Source organism: Dama dama, chromosome 22, assembly GCF_033118175.1.
Source record: "Dama dama isolate Ldn47 chromosome 22, ASM3311817v1, whole genome shotgun sequence".
Classification (NCBI taxonomy): Eukaryota; Metazoa; Chordata; class Mammalia; order Artiodactyla; family Cervidae; genus Dama; species Dama dama.
In genome coordinates, this window is record NC_083702.1 from 10,588,207 (window position 1) to 10,611,757 (window position 23,551).

At 55.2% G+C, this 23,551-nt stretch overlaps 1 protein-coding gene across 1 annotated transcript in view; it reads right to left on the reverse strand.

Moving 5' to 3' along the window:
* The window catches only part of TRIOBP (TRIO and F-actin binding protein), a 58,599-nt gene that overhangs the window by 10,264 nt on the left and 24,784 nt on the right, over positions 1 to 23,551 (reverse strand). The window contains exons 9-17 of the mRNA XM_061124587.1: positions 21,144 to 21,227; positions 18,636 to 18,773; positions 9,234 to 9,290; positions 7,120 to 7,127; positions 6,528 to 6,627; positions 6,324 to 6,413; positions 5,829 to 5,938; positions 3,662 to 4,187; positions 2,902 to 3,012 (exon numbers count right to left, since the gene is read on the reverse strand). Coding sequence (XP_060980570.1) covers positions 2,902 to 3,012; positions 3,662 to 4,187; positions 5,829 to 5,938; positions 6,324 to 6,413; positions 6,528 to 6,627; positions 7,120 to 7,127; positions 9,234 to 9,290; positions 18,636 to 18,773; positions 21,144 to 21,227 — 1,224 coding nt within the window. The remainder of the gene's footprint in view (positions 1 to 2,901; positions 3,013 to 3,661; positions 4,188 to 5,828; positions 5,939 to 6,323; positions 6,414 to 6,527; positions 6,628 to 7,119; positions 7,128 to 9,233; positions 9,291 to 18,635; positions 18,774 to 21,143; positions 21,228 to 23,551) is intronic.

Below are 23,551 nucleotides of genomic sequence, written 5' to 3' on the forward strand. Positions count from 1 at the left end.
TGTCTTGGGCTGTTTCCCCTTTATGCCCTTCTCACCCCCCATTCCACCTGCTACCCCTGCCCATCCCGATCTAACAGGATGAAACGCTGACAGCCTTGGGGAGCCCAGCAGGCGCCTGGGGACCAGGAAGCCAGGACCGCAGACACAGGTCTGCCACCAGCTTAGAGGACTCGCCTCCTCTCTGGGTCTCCATTTCCCCATCTGTACCCTGAGAAGTCAGAGCAGTGCTTTTCCAACTTCATTTTAGTGACAGAAACCTTCCTGCAAAGAGAAACTAATGCAGGTTCTAATAGTCAAAGACGGTGCTGCTCCAGGACCGACAGCTGTGGATGGACCCACCCAAAAAAGGCAGCCTCTGGGGTGTTCAAGGGGTCCACCAAGCTCAGTCTGAAGCCCTCTGGAGTGGGTAGTGGGGGGCATCTCTGAGGTCCCCGGAGGCCTCAGGTGATGGTGCTGGACCCCACCCTGTCTAGAAATGCCCCACCTTCCTCTGGCCTCGAGGGAGCCCTGACAACAACTGGGCCCTCCCTTTCCCCTTCCCCACGTCAGGTGATCCCCAAGCTCACCCTCCACAATACACCCCCAACTCCCCTCAGCCCTGGTCTCCCTTCAGCTGAATGTTACAGAACCATTCAGCCCCAGATGGCCCCTGGCCTTGCACGGCGGCCCCAGCTCCCGGCCGTGAAGCTCCCCTCCCCTCCACACCCTCTTCCCTCCCCCTTCCTTCAGCATCGTCGTAGCTCCTGGTGCTAGTGCTGGCCGTGATCCCTCCCAGGCCCCCTGCACGCCAACCCCACCTTCCTGATGTCGAGTCCCAGACCCCAGACCTCCTCAGGTGTGTGGGTTGCCATCCCAGCTCCTCAGCTTGGCAGTGGGCATCTCCTTGATAAACACCCAGTGGCCCTCCCCCTCCTGCCTCAGCCCCCGCTCCCACCCCCAGCTCCAGGAACACTTCGTGAGAGCCCCACGCTCCCTTGGAACTTCTAGAAGGCCTCACTGCCCGGAGCCTGGGATCCCAGCCTTCTTTTTTTTTTGCTTCAGGCAAGGGTGTGCTAGCTGGGGAACAGCAATGTCAAATTTTTAGGAATTCTGTGGTGCAGCTACGTAGCATAGCTGTTATTAGAAATTATATAAACTTATAATTAGTTACACTAAAAAAAAAAGGGTGACGGACTTCCCTGGCAGTCCAGGGAATCTGCCCTCCAATGCAGGGAACATGGGTTCGGTCCCTGTTAGGGGAACTAAGATCCTACATGCTGAGGGACAGCTAAGCTGTGCGCTGCAACAAGAGAGAAGCCGGCGCACAGCAATGAAGAGACTGAAAGCAGTAACTAAGACCCGCGCAGCCAAAAACAGATAAATGTTAAAAAAACAAAGCTGATACTCAAGATTCATTACCTCCTAATTATTTCACTGCATTTTATTATTAGCTACGCTCTGAGGTTATTTACATGTCCTATATCTGCAGGGTGGAAATGCCACATGATGGTCGGCGCATAGCTTCCCAATTCTGTTCAGGGACAGTGGCCATAGCAGGAATATTTACACCATGGAAACTGGTAAACATTACAAATCAGAGCTTGATTTACTGTTTTGTTGATTGTTCAGACTTAACCAAATGATGAGAAAAAGCTATTAACGCTCACAGTACAGATTAAACTTCAAAGTGTGTGCCAGCTCTGACTGTCACATTGTACACAGAACAAAAACCCAAGAAATGTCCTTAAAAGAATATTTTCAAATAGTCTCAACAGTAAAGTATCCTCCAGTTCAGCAAAGAAGTTGTTCATGACATTGACCAAGTAAAGTTTAGGCATATCTCTGGCTGTCTTACTCATTCACACACAAAAAAATGCCAACCAACATTCACGTTAGAATGACACTCGTTTGTCAGTTTGCTGTGGATACGAGCATTTGGAGAAATCAGTGAAAGTACTCTGAGAAACATCAATTTGCCATATGGAATTCACAATAGAAGCATGACATATTTTTTTATTTGTAAGTTGCACACTAAACATGTTCTATATCGGTAAAATTTACAATAAACATATAGAAGTGTGTCAGTGTGTATATGCACATGTATTTTTTCTGGAGAACTAGTTGTCCCAGACATGGCAGTCAAAAGTGTCTCTGGACACGGCCAAAATGTCCCCAGGGGAACAAAATCAACCCTTGTTGAGAGTCGCTGTCCTAGGCAGGCCGTGCGTCCCCCGAGGGCCACTGGAGGCACCCACGTCCTGCAGACCACCTTGCGCGGGGCCTCCGCCTGGCAGGATTTCCCAGTGTTTAGGGAGTGACTCCCAGGGGCCTAGGCTTCCCTGGTGGCTCAGCTGGTAAAGAATCCGCCTGCAATGTGGAAGACCTGGGTTCGATCCCTGGGTTGGGAAGATCCCTTGGAGAAAGGAATGGCTACCCACTCCAGTATTCTGGCCTGAAGAATTCCACAGACTATATAGTCCACAGGGTCGCAAAGAGTCAGACATGACTGAGCAACTTTCACTCTCCCAGGGGCCTGGCCACTGAGGGTCCCATGCTCCATCAGGCCCTTCTTCCCCAGAGCAATGCAGGGGAACCGGGTCTACGTACAGAAGGTCACATGGGGGCTCACGCATGGGCTCTGCGGTCGGCTGGACCCGAGTTCAAATCCCACCTCTGACATCTGCAGGCCAGCTGACCTCAGGCAAGTCACACACCCTCTCACAGCTCAGTGGCCCTGTCTGCAAAATGGGCACAGTGCTCACATCCACCCTCTGGGGAGATTAAGTGAGATGGTGCACATCAAAGGCCTCACCCAGGTTCTGCTCTGGTACAGGAAGGACTCCCAGAATATCAGCTGTTTTCTCAAAACACAGCAACCAGAAACCTGTCCCCAGCCCCCACGCAACAGCTCCATGGCCTTACCTGTGAGATGTAGCCGGGGGGTATGTGGCCGTCCTCCTGGGACTTGGGTGCACCTTGAGGAGCCTCCCCTTGGAGACGCCATGCCTCCAGCTGGGCACGAAGGGACTGGACCTACGGGGATGGGAGGAGGCGAGGTCACTGAGGGCCTCGAAGGGGGAATGGAGCTGGCGGGATGAAGTGGCCCTGGTGTGGAAACGTGGGCAAGGGGCACGTTCTAGATGCTTCCTGGATGGCCAGGTCAGGGACCCAGGAGAGTGCTGGCCCAGAGAAGAAGGTTCAACAGGGTTGGGAGCAGGACACCACAGTCAGAGATATTTACCTATTATATAGGTAGGAGGAAACTTCTTGGAGCCTCAGTTTCCCATCAGTAAAACAGTGAGGCGGTCTATCCTAAGGGACCATGAAACTGCCATGTGACCAGGTGAGGACTGCATGAGCCTGCATGTAAGTAAGGAGGGCCTAACACAAGGGTTGGTATGCAGAAGTTGCTCAATAAATGGTCTCTCCCTTCTCTTCCCCCTTCCCTTCTTTGGGACTGCTGAGGACAGAACAAAGATGGGGAAAAACAAACAAAAACAAAAGATCCCCAAGGTCCAGGAAAGCAGTCTCCAGATCACAAGGCATCTGAAGTGTCAGTGGCTCGGGGGTGAGCTCCCCGTCACTGTAGGTATGCAAGAACTAATGCTACAGCATGACTGCAGGGATGCCAAGGGCGCTGGTGGGGTAAGGAGGCTCCCAGAGGCAAGCCATGCCCACCTACCTCCTTCTCCAGCGCCTCGTGGCTGTCGCTCGGGGCCCCCCGGCGCTCCCCGCGGCCTTGATTGAGCAGGGCGGTGAGAGGCACCCGCTTGTTCTCCCGAAGGGGTAGCTTCTCCAGCTCCTGCCACTTCTTCTCGATCTCCTCGCTGAGCCGGCTCTGCTGGTCCTCGGTCAGCGGGGCACCCAGGACCCGGCGTGGACCCTCGCCTGCCGGTGTCTCTGCGGCCCGGGTGTCCGTGGCCTCAAACCACTTGCGTCGCTCCTCGGAGCGTTGGGCCAGGTCCCTCTCCAGCTCCTCCTGCTTGGCCGGGCGGTCGAGGGTGCGGGCCGGGGTGCGGGCCCGCTGCGGGGAGCCCTGAGTCAGCGGGGAGAGCTCAACGTAGTCCAGCGACTGCCGCTGCCCATCTGCCTTCCGGGGGCCGCCCCGGCTGATGACCTCAGAGCCCACCCGCTGCTCCCCTGCCTTCAGGGATCCCTTCGGGGTGCCGTAGCCATGTAGCGTGTTCTCCTTGTTGCAGTCCGAGAGCCTAGGGGGCCAGCAGAGCCACGTCAGGCGGGACCTGGCCTGCACAGTCCCAAAACAAGCACTTCTGGAGTGTGAACCGTGTGCGGGGGCCTGGGGACAGACCCCAGTGGGGGAAGCAAGTTAGAACTAAACTACAGCTCCATCATTAACAGATCCTGGAAACCATCCCAGCTCCACCGCTTCTAGGGAACCTGGCCGCCCTCTCTAAGCCTCAGTCATCTCATCTATAACATGGGACAACAATGTCTCTTACAGGAGGGACGTGAAGACTAGATGACTTAATGTGTTCAAAGCAACCAGGAAGGCCTTTGTGAATGGTGATGGCAGCATTAGTGTTAAGGGTGTGGTGGGAGACAAGACCCTGGGTTCAAGAGGCTCATAGTGGAACAGGGGAGATTCCCAGGGTCACTGCAAGTGAGGGGAACAGTGGCCTCTGGCTGCATAGGCACAAACGGTGGAGACTCATAACAACTGTCAGCTCCCCTCTGCTTCCATAGCAACATTGGGTATGTGGTCACCTGGCCAAAAACTAAAGTGTCCCTTCCCGCTACAAGTGGCCATGTGACTACTCTGCCCAGTGCAAGTGAGAGGCGGCACCCTTCAAAGGACAGGTATGCCCTGGCCTGCCTCCTGGCTTGGACCCGTGAGAATGTGAGCAGTGCTCTGGCCCAGAGGCAAGGCTGGGGGCTAGGGGCCACACAGCAGCCCCGCCAGGTCCAGACTGGAGTGAGAAATAAACCTCTGCCTTGTGTGAACCCGTGTTTGGGGTTTCTTTGCTATAGCAGCAAAGCCTATACAGTAAATCATAGTCCAGCTGCATAGTAGGCAAGAGTTTATAAAGCGCCTCTGTGCATATCCTCACACGATATCTGGCATGACAGGTGAGGAATCTGAAACTCAGTCCAGACAGCAACTGGCCTAAGGCTGACAGTCAGGGGGTGGCCAGGCAGACAGACACACAGTCCATGCCCCCTCAATACCATGCTTCAGTTTCTGTCACCCAACAGCCAGAGTTCCAACCCTCACGGGCATCTGGGCTTTTTGTGTTTGTTTTTTCAAAAAGATGCTTACTTAAATTTATTTTTATTTACTTTTTGGCTGTGCTGTGTGGCATGGGAGACTTTTAGCTCCCTCATCAGGGATCGAACCCGTGGCCCCCTGCAGTGGAAGCCCAGAGTCCTAACCACTGGAGTGCCAGGTAAGTCCCACATCTGGGGTTTATACTGTGTGGGGGCTCCACCAGCAGATCACTCGACCCTCCCGCCCCTCTCCCCACAGCGACCTCTACAGGGAGTGAGTCCCCCACCCAGACTAAGTAGCCATCCCCTCTCCCTGACACAGGCTCAGACCAGGCCCCTCAGCACACAATCAGCCACACCTCACAGGCCCTTCAACTCAGCGGCATTTCTCCAAAGAGCCGAGGCCTCTCCCCACCCTTTCAGGATGGGATGAGAGTCAACCTCCAAACCTCAAGGTATTTCTGGATGAGTGCCACAGATACCCACTGCCCCCTCCCTCTATTTTGTTGGTAGAGAAACTGAGGCCCAGGGCCCTCAGGTGAACACCAGATCCCCATTCAGGATGCGGCGCTAAGGGGGTGGTAAGTGCCTCCACGAAGGCCCCGGTCCAGCCCAGCACGTACTTGGTGACATCTGGGGCTGAGGTGGGACGCACAGTCTTCCTCAGAGCCTCGATCCAGTTCCTTCGGATGCCCGAGGTCATGGCCGACAAGGTATAGATAGCATCTTTGGTCTGCAAGTCCACCCCACAGGTAGGTTGCCACCTGGCCAGCTTCCTTGCTCCCTCCCCACTCCCCCAGGGAGGTGCCCTTCCCTCCCAGGGGGTGGCATCTCAGGTCTTAAGCCTGGAGGCGGACAGAGGATGCACACCCTCCCCTCCTAGCCTCGGAAGAGCCCCGCCGCCTCCACAGTCTGTCCAACATTCGAATCGGCTTGCCAGTGATACCCGGGCTTGCCCCAGACAAGCTCAGTGTTGGCAGCAGAGCTTCTTGCTGGCTCTGAGGACAAGGTCTCTGGGGAAATGAGTGATGGGAGCCAGTCTGGGGAGCCACACTCCACCCCCAAACCTCCTCTGGGGGCCCTCCAGGGATATGGCCCCCAGCTGCCCGCAGGCTCACATGGATCTGGAAGCCATAGTTGCGCTGCACTGCGTACTCGGTGACGTCCATGCAGGAGCGCAGGTCAATCTCACCATCCAGCTCATCCGCCTGCAGCAGGAGGACTCATGATGGTCCATGGACTACAGTGATCCCCCCTGAACCCCTTCCAGGGGTCCCCTGGAACCTGATGGGGGAAGGAGCCCTCCCACTTCATTGTCTCACCTCCTCAGCAGTGGAATCCCGGTAGTACTTGAGGCTTGAGTCGGTCAGCACAAACCAGTGCTTCTTCCACTGCAAAGGAGAGATGGCGGTGAGTAAGGGTCAGGGGCATGGAATGAGTATGTGTGTGTGTGCGCATCATTCCACAGGCATCTTGGGTGCTGCCAGGTCAACTGTTCTGCTTGCAGCAGGTGCCTGGCACTCTCACCAGCTGGGCTGAGGTGCGGGGGGCAGGGGACAGTGCAGAGTCACAAAATCCACATTTGCCGTTAGCCCCTCCATTCCCTCTCTGAGCCTCAGTAGCAGCATCTGTGAAATGGGTCGGCTTCTCCTCACTAACCTCATCCTCCCTTTCTTTCTGAGAGCCCTTCCCTGATTTGTTGACAATTCCATAGGCCTCCTGATCCTTTCCACCAAGATCATCGAGGGTCCTGTATGCAAATCCTGCCCAGTGCAATCCAGGAAGGGGTTGTGACCTGTGTAAGGGCATTTGCCTAGCAAGCCAGAGGTCAGGACTTCAAAGTCTTCTTCCTTATGCTACTCCCGGATTGATCACCCCAACAGCCGAGGACAAGTCTCCCAGAGAGCAGGGCCAGAAGGGGGCTCAGGGAGAAGTGTCTGAGAGCTGGTCATATTCTGTTTCTTGATCTGGGTGCTGGTTACATATACATGCAGCTATGAAAATGCATTATCTGTACATTTACGATGTGGGCACCTTTCTGCAATGCTTCTCTCTACTGCAGACGGGGTTAGGTTGGCAGGACACATGGGAGAGGGGTGGGGGCATCAGAACAGCCTGATATGAAAGTGCCAAGCTCAGCTCACATCCGGGCTTCCGGCCACTCACTAGAATGCCAGTCAAGATACACCCACTGCCAGGGTCAGCCCATGTCCTCTGCAGCTCCCCCGCATCACCAAGCTCTGGTTAATACTTCAAGTACTTAGTTTTCTTTCCTCAAGAAGATGGTAAGTTTTCAAGGATATGCCAGGATGATACTTTCTACTTCTTTCCACACTGCCGCCCCTGAGAAATAGGACTTTAACATCCAAGAGACCAGGGTAACAACTATTTTATCCCTTGCTAGCTGTGTGTCTTTAGTCATGTGTCTCAACCTCTCTGAGCTTCAGTTTTCTGACTTGTAAAGTAGGGCTAAGTAGTCCCTAAGCCTCCTGGTGAGGTCAGAAATTCCTAACCCTCCCCGGAGTGTCTCTCATGGCACTTGGCACATGGTCAGGCACAAGGACGTTGGGGACTGGAGAGACTGGCCCTCTTAGAACCACACTGCTCTTCTGGGTGACCCGAGCTGCTGGACAGGACAACTGTTCCTCTGTAAAGTGGGGCAGGGGTTTTGGGCCAAAAGATCTCTTAGGCTCTTCCAGGCCTGGTCTACAACTGCCTGCGATGGCAGCTGGCTGGACTCTGTGGGCCTCAGGAGCCCCAAGTTCTAGGCCTGGGTTTGTCCAAGGTGCTGCTGGGCCTGGAAGAGATCAAAGCCCTTTGGGCCTGTCTCCTGTCTGTGCACCAAGGGGTTGGGCTAGCTGAACTCCCAGGGCCCTTCCAGCTCGGACATTCCAAAACCCTGTGAAAGAGAATGAGTAATGGCCAGTTCTGGGTGGGGCTCATAATCTCTGCCCTCCAGAGACCCTGGGTGGGGAGGCTGGGAAGGGTCACTGGCGGGATGCCCGGCCTTGTGTGAGCCTAGAGCCCAGCCACCAGGGGGCTGGCAAGCAGGCAGTGGGTTCGGAAGGTTGTGGGCTAGAGGGAATAAAGCATGTGGGTAGAGAACACAATGAGATTCCCTTTGGCTCCAAGCCCTCCGTGGCATGCGGGCTGCACGCAGACCCAAGCCGCGGGCGCACGCAGGACCCGGGCAGGGAGACGTCCCCTCCCAGGCTGGGTGGGCAGGAGGCCAGCTCCACCTCCAGCCTGGCAGCCAGAAGGGTAGAATGGTGAAAAGCTACTGTCCCTTCTGGCTCTAAGGATGCACACAGCAGAGAAAGGGAAGGGTGATTAGCTGAGGCCCAAGCAGGCACTGAGGGCTCTGTGGAACATTTTATGTGCTTGACCTCTATGACTCTGTTATCCAGCCTGGAAAGAATTCTCACTACCCAGCATGCCCATTTCACAGATGAAGCCACCGAGGCCGGAAGAAGCTGTGACTCGCTCAATGGGGCCCCAGGTTGGTGAGACTTCAAGGAATGTGCTCTGAGGCCCCACCCCAAGGTTGGGGGGGAGCTGCTGCATGGCTGAGCCTTTGGGAATTTGTATAATCTCAGACAGGATGATCTCTGCGAACCCCTCCATCCCAGACCCTCAGACACCCAGCCAGGGTCGTCAAGAGGTGGGATGGCCGAGGGGCTCCTGGTGAGAAGAGAGGATGGGGGTGGAGGGCGTGAAGGGCCAGGAGGCCACCATCCTGGAGACCTTACATAATGCAGGCTGCCTCACAAAGCTGAGATGACTAGCAGCCTCTGCCCTTCCACCCAGCAGCCCAGGGCCTTCTTTCCAACAGGAAACATCCCCCTCAGGGTTCCCCCTCTGGCCCTCACCATCCAACCCCTCCACCCAGAAGCCAGGGTCTCTAGATGGCTAGACAGGCCAGGGAAGCTGCTCAGCCACCTGGGCAGCCCCCAGGACCCTACAGGGCCCTGCAACAACCCCACTTCCCACCCCCTACCCCTCACCCCACCCCACCGCAGCCCTCCTACCTCTCCAGGCTCGTCCAAGATAGACATCCATCCCTTCTTGAAGTTTAGCAGATCGGGCTATGGGGAGAGGGGGTGGCAGGTGAGTCAGGCTCAGCGAGAACCAAAGGGGCTCATCCTACCTGCTCTAAGTCCTATAAGAGTACTGCGAAGCCAGAAGGGAGGGTTCAGGACCCAGATAACCCCCCAAATCCAGGCAGGCTCCCAGCCACTGAAGCAGCCTTGGTCCCTTTCCTGAACACCCGGCAACCTCTGAGAGGTGGCCCGGGTGACTGGCCATCCACCACAGACCTCCGAGCTTCTCTCCCGCCAGCCTGCTTCCTCACCTGAGTGTGGAGGAGAGGGAGAGAGAGAGGGGAGAGAACTCTGCCTGGAACAAGGGACCCTTACAGAGCGCAGTGGACAGGCCAGGCCAGCAGGGCTGAGCGAACTGTCCAGTTCCTCTTGCTGATGAGGCCCAGGCAGATAATGCCCTAATGATCTTACCCACCCCCAACCCAATAAGCCTCCCGTGGTCCAACCAGCCCTGCCCTTCCTCGTCTCCTGGAGACCCTGAAAAATGGAGCCAGGCCCAGGTGTGGTCTAAGACCCCTGGGGCCCCCCTAGCTCTTTGGAAGAGCTGGGGAGATGTTACCTCAGTTCTGGCAAGTCCTACCTGCCGAGTGCTGCCGAGGGGGGCACGGCCCCGGGGTCTGGGGCCTCCCAGGTGTAGCATGTTCCACAGGGACCTGGAGCTAGGTGCCCCCCGCCTATCCCCTAGAGGACAAAACTGCTCATCTGGGCATTTTATCTGGCCAGGCCGATCCACAGACCCTAAGGCCTGCTGGGGAGACCTCTCTCTCTTGTCTAAGTCCCGGTCCCCCTGCAGGGTCTCAGCTCCTGCTCGCTGGTGGGCCAAGCTGGCCAGCAGGGAGGAGGCTGCCACCTGTTGCCATGGCTCTGAGCCCACCTATCAGCATCTGCATCACAGCTCCACCGGGCCAAGGTGTCTGGTTGCGTGGAGGGAGCGGGTGGCATGGCTCAGCGGGGTGGGCGGCGACAATGGTTGGAAACCTGGAAATTGGAGCCACCTGACCTGGCCACCTGCCTTGACCCGCCTTCCTCGGAGCAAGCCCCATTCTCTTCCTCCGGTGGAGGAAGAGGCCTGAGAGGGGCTTGGGCCAAGAGCCTGGACATCCTGAGCCATCCCCAGCCATGGCCTTGGGACCAGGGCCCCTGGATCTCAGCAGGCCAAGTGGCCCAACCCCTGCATCAAGCCCCTCCCCGCAGATCTGTTTGACGGAAGGGACACAGGCCCTGGGAAACCCCAGGCTGTGTACGCCCTGTCTGCTTTCTCTTCTTCCCCGCCCTGTTCCCCACGTGGGCCGGAAGCTGCCCAGGGTGGTTCCAAGCTCAGACTGAAGACCAATAGCCATGCTCAGGGCCACCAAGTCATCTGGGTCCACGTGCAGACAGGGGCCTGCCGTGGCCTCAGGGCCTGGCATGCTGTGACCCCAGGGGAAACCTGCTGATTAAATATCTGCCCTCCTCTATCTCCCTGATCTAAATTCCCGTGCTTTGGGGGCCGTTCCCACCCCACCTCCTGGCGGCTGAAGAGCCAGGCTTTTTAGGATGGACCACAGGGCTGGCATCACTGTGCAGACCTGGGGAGAGCCCCCCGGGAAGGACCAGCTGACCACACAGCCAATCAAGACAGCCAAGCCAGGGCTGGGAGAGTCATGGGCTTCCAGAGGCTGAGGAAGGGCAGGAGTGACAGGCTGGGACCCTGAGGGCTGCCTGGGAAGCAGAGTGGCCTTCCTAAGTCACATTCCCTCTCTGAGCCCAGATGCTTGATGTGGCAAAGGATGGGGGGCGGGGGGGGGGGGGGTCCTGCCCTCCCCCAAGTTCCATGAGAGAACTGAATGGGCTACACACAGAGACACTGGTACCCACATATCACACACACACTGTCAGGCATGAGATGGCATGGTGACCTTGGGGAGAGAAGGCCACCAGTGTGAGTTTTTAAACCTGCTGGCGGGCAAGGTCCTGCAATTACCTGGGAAGCCCCCAAGGGTCAAAAGGTCAGAGAACCTAACCCTCTGCCCCCTGTAACTTCACACATGGCTCCTCAGCCCCAGACACCTTCCCTCCACCTGCAGGAAGCTCCCTTTCCCTTTTCCTTCCAGAGTACTGATAGGACTTCACAGCAGACCTCCCTCCTTTGACCACAGGTCAACTCTGCCTCAAGCCAGCCTGGACCATGGACACTGCCCACTGTATGCATGCTCTGGCAGGGGACCCGCTCCGAAAGGCCTAGTGTCACAGGCCCGCTCCAAACCCTCAGGGGCGGTTTCAGAACAAGGTCCAGCTGCCTCAGAACAGTCCGAAAGCCTCGGCATCACCCCTGCTTAGGGAGCCCCAAGTTTTACGTCATCACACTTCCTCTCCGATCCCCAACACACCAGGACTGGGGCCCTCCACACACACCTATGTCCTCTGCTTGAAACACAAGGCCTCCTCCACCTCCTTCAACCAGGCAAACCCCTTCTCATGCCTTGAGACTTGGCTTTATCGCCACCTCGGAGGCGCCTTTCCTGGTACACACCACACCAGATGACTTCCCAGGGCCTCTGTGGCATCTGTGATCGTCCTGAAGCCACTCACTTATCCCTCACAGGCTAGACCAGAAGCAACTCCATCAGGGACACACACTGTTCACCACCCCCACCAAGATCTTAGGACTCAGGACATTCATACAAGTTTCTTTCTTCCCTTCTTTCTTTTCATCTCTCTCTCTTATTTTTTTGAACCAGGCCCTGTTCTACACCAGGAAATCAGTGGTGAATAAGAGATGCGGCCCCTGCCCTGGTGGAACTCTGGAGAGAGACAGACAATAAACAAGTGAGCAGGTATATAATTTGATGCCAGGCAGCCGGCTGGGGATGAAGCTCCAGGGGCAAGGCTGCACCCGGCTAAGGCAAAAGGAGGTTGCGCAGAGCCTGACTCCAGGCCCAGCTTCCTGAAGCCTCTAAGCATTTACACGTTCATAGCACCTTTGCCACTTGTTCGTTCAGATTTCTGAGGTCGAAGTCAGGGAGATGGGGCCAGGAGAGAGGAAGAGGATGTGAGGAAGCAATGGGCAGGACACCAGCCTGGAGTGGGCTCAGGTCTGAGAGCAGCCAGGATGAATCCGGTAAACACTGTCAAAGGTCAATACGAGCCTCCTCTCTGCTCCATAACCTTTCATGGCTCCCCAGTGCCCCTGAACAAGCCCAAGCTGCTCTTCCTGGCCTCTGAGGCCCTCCTTCCCAAGTCCTTTTTCTACGTTTCACCATTTCATTTCCCAAATACGGCCACCAGCCTTGATCCACACTGTACCCCCACCCAACCCCACATCCCTCTCCATTTGACAAAGTCCTATAGTCCCAGGAGGTCATTTCCTTAGGGGAGCCTCCTCCCACCAGCAGGGATGAGTCCCCACAAGCTGCTTCCAGCAGTCTTACCCAAGTTCAGCATGTGCTTCCCCAGGAAAGGCAACTATGTACATTTATCTGATCCTGAGCCAAAAATGGGACAGACCGAGTTACAAATTCTGGCTCAGCCAGGGCCGGGCCATGTCACCCAGGGCACGTAAGTTCACTACCTACAGTGTGAACTCATCGGTGTCCTCACCGGTTAGACGGGGAGTTACCATCAACCTGCAGGGATCCAAGCTGGTAATGTGACAGCACCCAGTTTCAGGGCCTGGCAGGCACCCCGTAGGCAATGCAACCACTCTCCACTAGCCTAAGGCAGGGATGGGGGGGTGGGGTGGAAGACACTGACTCAGCTCCTCCCCCCACATCCCTCTCTACTCCCTGACAGGGGAGGGGAGGCTGCTGACAACAGGAAGGGCCAGCAGAGGTGGCAGGATGTGCAGAGGCTGAGGAAATCCAGGCAGTGAGCAGGTCATCGCACTTAGGAGGCAGGGGCCCGGCGCACACCCACGCTGCTCAACTCCCCCCAACCCTCCTCTCCAGGCTGTCAAGAGTCTCCCTAAGGAGCCTGCCAGAAAGCAAAAGCAATCCTGCCCATCCCTTCCAGAACATCACAGTCAAGGGGCCAGAGTGACCTGGAAAAGGGCTACTCCTTCCCTTACACTCAGGGTAACCTCTGGCAACTCACCTACGCCCCTCCCCAAGCCTCAGTTTATTACACTGTGAAACGGGGCTATTGGTGAACTCAGCTATGAGACGCAATATGATAATTAAGGCACAAGTACTGATAGAGGTTGGGTATGGCTCATCCCCAAGAGAAAGACAAATCCCTGCCACCGTGTTCCTCACTCCCAATCGCTGGCCTGCCCCACCCAAGGTCCCAGAGCCACTGCGAAGTGGCAAGCCCGAGAGAGCACGGTATCCTGCTACTTCAGAAGTCCCAGGATGGGCTCCAGAGGCCTGTGCCCAGCGCCCACACGGGCGGACAAGCTTCCCAGACCCGCACCAGCGAGACCCATTTCAACCAAGGGAGCGCCTCTCTCCAGCCCCTGGCGAGACCCAGACCCGGGCCAGGCCCATCTCCGCTCCTCCCGCGACTCAGAACCCTGGGAGACCCTTATAGATCTGGCGCAACTTGGGGGAATCAGATCAGGTTTTCACTAAGGGGAGCTGGAGAAGAGAAGGGGAAAGGGCCACCCCGAATCTGTCCATGATTGGACCGGCAAAAGTTAGGGGGTGGTGCCTGAGAGCGAGAGTTCCCATCTTCTCGGGGTGGGGGTTGCCCGGGCTCCTGGCTCGGAAAGGTGAGGCCGGGGGAAGGTGAGGCAGGACAGCCGGCCAGTGCGGCCGGGGTCGCCCTTCTTCCGGCCGAGACCTCTTCTCGCCTCAGGGAAGTGAGGAGGGGGTTGCCCAGAGGGGAGCGGCGCGGCTCTGGCTCCGGCTGTCGCTCTCCTCCCGGCCTGGGGGTGCAGAGGGCTGCACCCCCGGTGCGGGGAGCACTCACCGTCATGTTGGCAACCCGGGGCGGCGAGAGCAGAAGGCAGGAAGGTGGAAAGGGCTCTCGGGCTGGGCTCAGCGGAGCGGGAATCCCGCCGCCGCCGCCGCCCCTCTCGGCCGCCAGCCGCCGCTCCTCCCGGCCCTTCCCTTCCCCGGCGCTGCCCCGGCCCCTTCCATCCGCCCATAAAACTTTTTTTTTTTTTTTTCAAACTTCCTGGGAGGATCCGGGATGGCCAATGGGCGGCAGGGTAGCCGGGACAAACAGTGGCGGGGGCCGCGGGCGGGCCAATGGGAGCGCGGGAGAGGCCCGTAGGCAGGGCCTCTTGCGACGGGACGGGCGAGCGGGGGCGGTCCCCGGCGCGGCGGATGGGGGCGGAGGGAACGGAGGGCGGGCCGGGCTCTGGCCCCGGAGGCGCGCTGGGAGGAAGGAAGGGCCCAGCGTGCAGGTGACTCCGACGGGCCGCTGCGCGGGAGTGCGGGGTGGGGGCAGCGGGGTGTGGCACCCTCGTCGCCCAGCAACGGTTCCCTCCGACCCAGTCGCCAGCCGCCAGACGGGAGCGATGGGTCCATTAGGGCTCTGCCTCCCCGGTTTGATGACGACGCCGGCAAAGCACCCAAAACTACCAACTCAGCGCGTCCCACTCGCCCAGCCCCCTTCATTACCTGTGTAGTGGACTTTCGTCCTTAACCACAGACCCGACAAGGGGTGTCTTTGCCTCCACTTTACTAATGAGAAAATGAAGGCTCAGATAGGTGAGCCAACTTGCCTAAGATCGCACAGGAAGAAGAGACGGGGATTCCTAACAAGTAAGGGTGGGCGCTAGTGGTAAAGAACCCGCCTGCCAATGCAGGAGACACAAGAGACACGGGTTCCATCCCTGGGTTGGGAAGATCCCCTGGAGGAGGGCATGGCCACTCCAGTGTTCTTGCCTGGAGAATTCCATGAAGAGAGGAGCCTGGAGGGTTACAGTCCATAGGGTCGCAAAGAGTCAAGCGACTTAGCACAATCTAAGCACAAAGTGAGTTATGGAATCATAGAGCCTTCCCATTTTAATGCCCCCTCCTCACAGGGAGTCTTTCTCTGCTTAAGAACCTCATTTTGTGTTCTTGGGTGTGGGCTATACTGTTTCTCTTTCCCAAAGCACTTGGTGGTTTTTAAGAGGTTCTTTGCCTGCAGGAGCTCCTCTAAACCCACAGTTGAGGAGGGACTGTGATGGAATTTGTTGCTAAGTGCATGGAATGGCTTATGGAGCATTGTGACTCAAGCCCTGTATTACCTTAAGCAAAGTACTTAACTTCTCTGTGCCTCAACTTCACCTTCTGTAAAATGAGATGATGCTATGATCTCACAGGCTGCTGTAAGGATTGTTTATTTAAGTAAAGCACCTAGAACACCCCCTTTATCCCTAGTTAGTTCTCCTTAGGTAGGGGCACAGGGGGATTGGGATAATTATCATTTCAGTGATTCTGCCATCTCACTTTGGGGTTCAGAAATTATTGCTGTCATGATTATAATTACTATCCCCATTTCACAGATAAAGAAGTGGAGGCCCAGGGAGCTGAAGTTTTTCCAGCATTTCCCACTGGAATTCTCTCCAGCCTGAGGAATGAGGCCGCGGATAAGTCCTCCTAGACACTGGCCTTCTGGCCTTGCTGAGCAGTGTTCTCACCCTACCCCTGTATCTCACTCAGGCATTTATTTGGTCCTTGGGAGAGTGAGTAAACAAACAGAAGACCTCAGCTACCACCCTGACACAGTGGCACGGGCACGCACCTGATAGCACCAGCCTCTTTGCTGGATTCCTGGCCCCCCGGGACTCTCTTCCAGTACCCTCAACACAGTAACTAGAACACTCCCCTGCCCAAAGTTCTTCAACACTTCTCCACTGCTGAGAGGTACATTCTTGTGCCAGGAGTCAGGGTTCATTATCATATGGCCCCTGCCTGCTGTCCTTCATCATTACACACACACACATTTCACGTGCTCGGGCTGCACAAGCACCAGGACGTCCCAGAATAAGCCAGGTCCCCTGTAGCTCCCTAGTGGCACATATTGTTCTGTGCTGTGTCTGGAACACTTCCCTTCCTGTCCTCTTATGCCCCAACACACACACACTCACTCTCTCCCTCCCCTCCCTCCAAATGTTTGTTTGCCTGGAAAATTCCTCCTCACCCTTCAAGTCTCAGTCCAAAGGAAGCCAGAGTGCCCCCAGCACAGACTTAGAATCTCCTTGTCCAGAGCTCCCTGCATCTGTACACTCTACAACTCAAGTGATGACCACACTGTGTCCTGATCAGGTCTATGTCAGTGTCCTCACAAACTGTGAGCTCCCTGTGGGCAGGAAGAGTGGTTTTTGTCTATATCATGTAAAGCCCAGGGCCTCAGCCCATATCAGGTTTTTCACAAATGTTGGTCCAGAGAGTGAATGCACAAGTGAAGCGATGACTCCCTTACTGCAACTTGCCCTGGTAAGAGGGATGGCACAGCTTCAGGGACCCAGGAATGACTTCTTAAACAGTCACCAAACTTTGGGGTTATCCGGTTTCAGACTGTTCCTCTATTGAGGATAACAGTGTGAGGCTCAGAGAAGGGAGACAATTAGGGGCAGAGACAGAACTCAAGCCTTAGGTTTCCTGGCTCTTGACCTTGGACTAATTTCGCTATCCAGCCTGAGAAATGTTTAAAACTGCTCTAAGTAACTGTCTGGGTGGTTCCACTAGCAGTTCTGTCTCTCAGCTCCTGATTTTCCTCATCATCAGGTGAGAGAAGAGCCGCCAGTTCATTGAGCCTAAGTTGCCATATCTGTCCAATGGGGAAAATCTGCGGAGACTCAGGGATGCAAGGAGGACTCTGCAAGGAGACACGGATGCATGGAGGTGGTGGGGACAGGGTGGGCTCTGAGGTTGGCTAGAGCAGGCTTCAAATCCTAGCTCTCCCCTTTTGTGTGACCTAGAACAAGTGAGTTTCATTCCTTCATCTATTAAATGGACAATGTGAACCATACCTGATACACCAAGGGCGAGGATTCAATGCAATCAGGTGTGCCACTCACTGAACACAGAGCCAAGCACATAGTAGGTGTACAATAAATGCTGGTTATTATCACCAGCATCCCAGAGTCCATTTCCCCATTTCTCTTCCCTTTCTCTCCCACCAAGGACTTACCTGCTCCCTCCTGCCAGAACTACTGTGTGTTAGTGACCTTTAGTTAGGCTGATAAGGTAACTCCCGCCCCTGACTTAAAGATACCACCCTGCCTAGATAGCCATGTTTGCTTGGTTATCCTTGTGCCTTAACCCCCATAGAGCAGCAGAGAGGAAATTAAGAAGTGGATGGGGGACTTCCCCAGCGGTCCAGTAGTTATGACTCCACGATTTCCCTGCAGGGGGCAGAGGTTTGATCCCTGGTTGGGGAACTAAGATCCCACGTGCCACGTGGCCAAAAAATAAACAAAAATAAATAAACTGAGCCAAGATATATATTTTTTAAATACTAAAAAGAAAAGAAGCAGATGGGAAAGTTAGTGTTTGAATGCTGCCCCCCACCCCCTCGCATCTCTGTACATCCTGATCGCTCTGAGCCAGTCCTCCCTACAGCCCTGATCATCGGCATATATACATTTTATCCCGTTAGACAGATGTGGCAACTGAGGCTTGGTGAGTTTGACTGCAGCCATGATCTCATCAAGAGATCTCATCAATGAGGAAAATCAGCAAGTGGCTGGTTCCTCTAAACCCTAGCCATGCACCCTTGGGCAAGTCCACCTCACCTCCCTGAGTGTACACTGTGTCTAATTACAGCATCTAATGTGCCCAGCTTAGAGCTAGACCCCCAGCTTATCAGAGTACAAGAACTAGCCTGTCACTGAGAGAAGAGAGCCCACGAGCCAGCCTGTGGCCCCTGGAGGTGGCCAGGCCTGCACCCTCCACCGTGAAGCGGGGGCCAGAGAGAGCAAGTCTCAGCTGCCTCCCCTCCCCTCTCCCCACTCTTGAGGAAACCCCGAACCAGAGGCCTGAGTGTTTACAGCCCTCTCTGGGTAAAGGATGGGTTACGTAATGCCAGATGTTTGTGCAACTGGCTCAGGCCCAGGTCTGAGACACACTTTGCAATCCCAGAGCCCCTTGCAGGCCCTCTCTCCCTCTCCCCCTTCCCCCCAGCCTAGCTCCCCTTGGCCTATATGCTGATTGGGAGCTTTCAGCTGTGTGGATTATTCCATCACCCTTCACCCTGCAAGCTGAAAGCGGCCCCAGCCCGGTCCTGCAGGTGGGACAGGCCCCTCCTGTCCAAGGGAGCTCAGGGCTCTGCTTCCAGCCCTCCTTTCTCATGTGTGGGTCCCACATCTCTCCCTCTCAGCCCCTATGGTTTTCCTCTGCCTAACACCAGCCTCCTCCCTCCCCTCCCCCTCTCTCTCCCACCCTCGCCCCTCCCATCCCACTGGAGCCAGCCTACCCTTTGCCACCTGAGGACCCCCAGAGACAGCAGGAACGGATTGAACAGCGTGGGACGGTCCCCGGGCATCCGCCATGAGGTCACCAGTCGGCCCTTGAGTGGGCTCCCAGCCTTGCCCTCCGCTGGCCTCTTGTCTGCCTGTCAAACAGGGTCCAGTGTTGGCCCCCAGGTCCCTTTGGTGGGATGGGGGAGTCCCTGATGACAGCCTCCCCTGCCCATGCTGCCATGCCCACCTCAAAGGCCCAGAGTTGCCATCTTCCTCCATCCCAGAACTGCCAAGAAAAGAGCTTGTGAACTCATTCACCCGTATGATGTTGGTTGCTAGGGCTCTAGGGTCTCATCGCCCTTGGGAATGTGCACTTCTCCACCCTCAAGTTGGACCCCAAGGAGCCAGCAGGAGGGGAATGCAGACCACAGATGTGTGTTCAGCCCGCATAGGGTTTTCAGATTATTTTGCATTAGGTTCCAGTGTTAAATAATCAAGAGGTTAACACATAACTACATATTTCCAGCTTCTCTTGAAATATCTAAAGATGGAGAAACTCTGGGTCCCTCTTCCCCATGGCAACAATCCTCTGGAGCCAAGAGGTCACCCAAGTGTTCCCCTAATCCCGAGTCCCCCATCTGCCTGCTCTCCTCACCTTTGTGAAAGGAATGAGTCCCAGACATCTACAGTCATACCCAGCAGAGCCCCCAAGTGCACCCCCTTTGGAGTCATCCTTGTTTGGGGATTCCCTGGTGGCTCAGCTGGTAAAGAATCTACCGGCAAAAAAAAAAAAGAATCTACCGGCAATGCAGGAGACCTGGGTTCGATTGCTGGGTTGGGAAGATCCCCTGGAGAAGGGAATGGCTACCCACTCCAGTATTCTGGCCCAGAGAATTCCATGGACTGTATAGTCCATGGGGGTCTCAAAGAGTCGGACACGACTGAGCGACTTTCACCTTCACTTGTTGGGGAAACTGAGGCCCCCGTGAAGCAGAGGCATTTGCCCAAAGTCACAGAGGAGGCTACTGGCACAGGCAGGACAGAACCCAGGTGTCCCAAGTCCCCAGCATCCAGAGATTCTCTGGATGTGGGACATGAAGCATCAAAGCACAGGTCCAGAGGACACTGGAGGAAAGGACGGCCCCGACCCTGCACCACATCCCCATCACAGCCCTGACCACTAGCCCATGGGCTCCATGATGGCACTCCAGTTGGCCTCTGGCCCACACCCAAGTATATAGAAGGTGCTCACTAAGTATGTAAGTGAATGAATGAATGAGGCAGTTGTCCATTCTGTCCAGCTTCCTGGGGGTGGGCTGAGAGGTTTTCTGGGTTGCTGGGGTAGGCCCATTTCATGGAGACTAGAGGGGGACCCCTGTATTGCTATTTCCTCTTTGTTCGCAAAACTCCAGCCCCAGGAAGTGTGAAGAAATAACACAGAAAGAGGAAGAGCAAAGCTGCCGGAGTCCCTGTGAGAGCTGGAAGCCCCTTTAGTGACCAGTCCCCATCACCTCCCATTTCACAGATGGCCCAAAGCAGTTAGGCCCATGCTGCTTCTACTCTGCGAGGCCCCAAGGCAATCAGGGCACAGCTGGGAAGCGGTGTTGCAGGGGGAGCAGCCAGAAGGCTGGGTGGGGGGTTCTGAGTCCCGGGTCCTAATTTGAGCTCCGCCACCGACGGGCTGTATGATTCAGGATGACTGCCCTGCCCCTCGTTTCCTCCTCTGCCCAACAGTCAGGGGTTGGGCAGAATCCCCCCAGCTCAGGCTAGGAGCAAGGCCAGACAGACACCCCCTCACCCCGTGACACCCGGCTTTTCAGGAGCCAGCAGGAGAAACTGCAGAACAACAGGATTAGAGAAGCACTGGCCCCAAGCAGCCTGGTCTCCCTCTCCCGCCTCCCGCTGCCCCAGGCCCTCGGCTCTGACCTCACCTCTCTGGAGGCTGAGGGTGATGAGAACAGTCTGTTTGGCAGGTCGTGGGGAGGGGCGGGGCAGAGCATGTGCTCCAGCTGCAGCCAGGCTTCCCAGCAGCCTTGGCGGGTCCCACCCCTTGCACACATCTCTCCCGCCCGGGACCCTGGAGATCCTCCAGGCCCAGCTGACTTCTGTACCTCCCTGGCCCTCTTCAGTGCCTCTCTGGCTCCAGCTCCTGGAAGCCTACCCTTTCTCTCAGGGTGGCCAGCCCTTCAGACCCAGGAGGACCTTGCCTTCCGAGACTATCAGAGTCAAACTGCCATTTGCCCAGGGAAGGGCAGTGACCTTTTCAGGGCATCCTAGCAAGTTGAAAGCGGAGCCCTGGGCTTCTGACCCCAGGACTGTCCACCCACCCAGGTCTCCAAGCCAGAAGGTGGCCCTGCTGCCCAGCTCTTCTAGAGCCCCTCCTTCTCAGTGACCCCATGACAGAGCCAGCCTTGGTCTGGATGACTCCAGAGCTCATCTCAGGACCTCAGCCCACCTCCTACCTGATTTCCCTTCCCTTCCCCTCCCTATGACCCACACCCATGACCCAATGACCCAACTACCGAGTTGGCCTGCTTCTGATCAGTCAGTGAGTCTTGGCCTCTGCTTCGTTCTGATTCCTCAGGCTCCTTTGACTGGAAGTGGAGATAAGAAAGAACACAGCTTAGATTAGGCTATTTCCCAGGTTCTATCCATCTATCCAACTTCTTATCCATCCATTCATCATCCATCCATCCAACTTCCATCTGGAAAACAACATCAATTGGTCCATATATCCATCCACCATCCAAAATCTACCTTACATCATCTACCTACTCATCTATCCAAGATCTATTATCCCAATATAAAGTGAAGTGAAGTCGCTCAGTCGTGTCTGACTCTTGACATGGGGTCACGTTGCGACCCCATGGACTGTAGCCCACCAGACTTCTCCATCCATGGGATTCTCCAGGCAAGAATACTGGAGCGGGTTGCCATTTCCTTCTCCAGGGGATCTTCCTGACCCAGGGGTCGAACCCAGGTCTCCCGCATTGCAGGCAGATGCTTTAACCTCTGAGCCACCAGGGAAGCCCCTCATCTATTCATCCATCCTATATCCATGTATCCTTCCTTAATCCATCTACCCATCCTGCCAACATTCATTTACCATCCAACATGCATATTCTACAACATTTACCCATCCATGCAATATCTATCTATCCAGCACCCATCATCTATTCCATTTATCACCCATCCATCCACATGCCCATCTCTCATCCATCTGACATCTCTTTCTCATTTGTCCAACACATGTAATTTATCCATCACCCATTGACACATCTGTCATCTATCATTCATTCATCATCTACCCACTGACCTACCCACCCTCCATCTGTTTCTTGTAGGCCCTCAAGCATCCATATATTCACTGGTCAACCAGCCACTGAGCTGAGCTCCTCCTTTGTGTCAGGCCCTGGGCTAGGGGCTGGGTGGATGGAGATAAAGTAGGTGCAGCTCCTGACCACTTGGAGCTCATGTTTTTTTAAGGGAAAATGGCAACAACTGAGCATGACCAGATGAAGAGTAGCAGAACTACCAAGCCCAGAATGGAAACATTACCAACCCAGGGGTGGGGTGAGTATTCAGGGAAGGCATCTCAGACAGAGCACCTGATCCGAGACTTGAGCAAAGAACATACACATACATACACACAGTGGAATATTACTCAGCCATTAAAAAAGAATGAAATAATGCCACTTACAGCAACGTGGATAGAACTAGTCATTAGCATACTAGGCAAAGTAGGTCAGAAAGAGAAAGACAATGCATGATATCATTTATATGTGGAATCTAAAATATGACACAAATGAACATATCTGCCAAACAGAAACAGACTCACAGGCATGATTTGTGGTTGCCAAGGGGAGAGGGAGCTGGGGAGGGAAGGATTGGGAGTTTGGAATTAGCAGATGCAAACTATTATATATAGAATAGATAAACAACAAGGTCCTACTGTATAGCACAAAAAACTGTATTGAATATCTTTTGATAAGCCAGAATGGAAAAGAATATGAAAATATATATATAGGGAGGGCTTCCCTGGTGGTTCAATGGTAAAGAATCTACTGCCAACACGGGAGACATGGATTTGATCCTTGATCTGGGAAGATCCCACATGCTGCAGAGCAACTAAGCCTGTGCACCACAACTATTGGGCTTGTGCTCCAGAGCCCGGGAGCCACAACTTCTGAGCCCACATGCTGAAACTACTGAAGCCCACGTGTCCTGGAGCCCATGTTCCACAACAAGAGATGCCACCACGATGAGAAGCCTGCACACTGCAACTAGAGACTAGCTCCCACTCTCTGCGACTAGAGAAAAGCCCATGCAGCAACAAAGCCTCAGCATAGCCAAAAAAAAAAAAGATATAAAAATTATTTTCAAGTGAGTTGTTTGTTTTTTAAAAAGAGTATAACTATGTCACTTTGTTGTACAGTAGAAATTAACACAACACTGTAAAACAACTATAAAAAAACAAACAACCAACCTCGGGCTTTGGAGTCAATACTTGGGTCTCATTTCTCTTGACTTATACATGAGCTTCCCTGGTGGCTCAGACGATGAAGAATCTGCCTGCACTGCGGGAGACCTGGGTTTAATCCCTCAGTTGGGAAGATCCCCTGGAGGAGGGCATGGCAACCCACTCCAGTATTCTTGCCTGGAGAATCCACATGGACAGAGGAGCCTGGCAGGCTACAGTCCATGGAGTCATAAAGAGTCGGACACGACTGAGCAACTAAGCACATATATGTGTGACCCACGGCAAAGGCTGAATGCGTCTGGGCACTGTATCTAGCTGAGGCACATATGGCAAAGTGTGTAAAGCCCCCAGCCCAGGGACTGGCGCACCGTGAACCCTCCCCTGTCATCCATGCGGGAGGCAGCGTGGGGCTGCACATCATGGAGATGAGGAGCGTTTGGATGAAAGAGC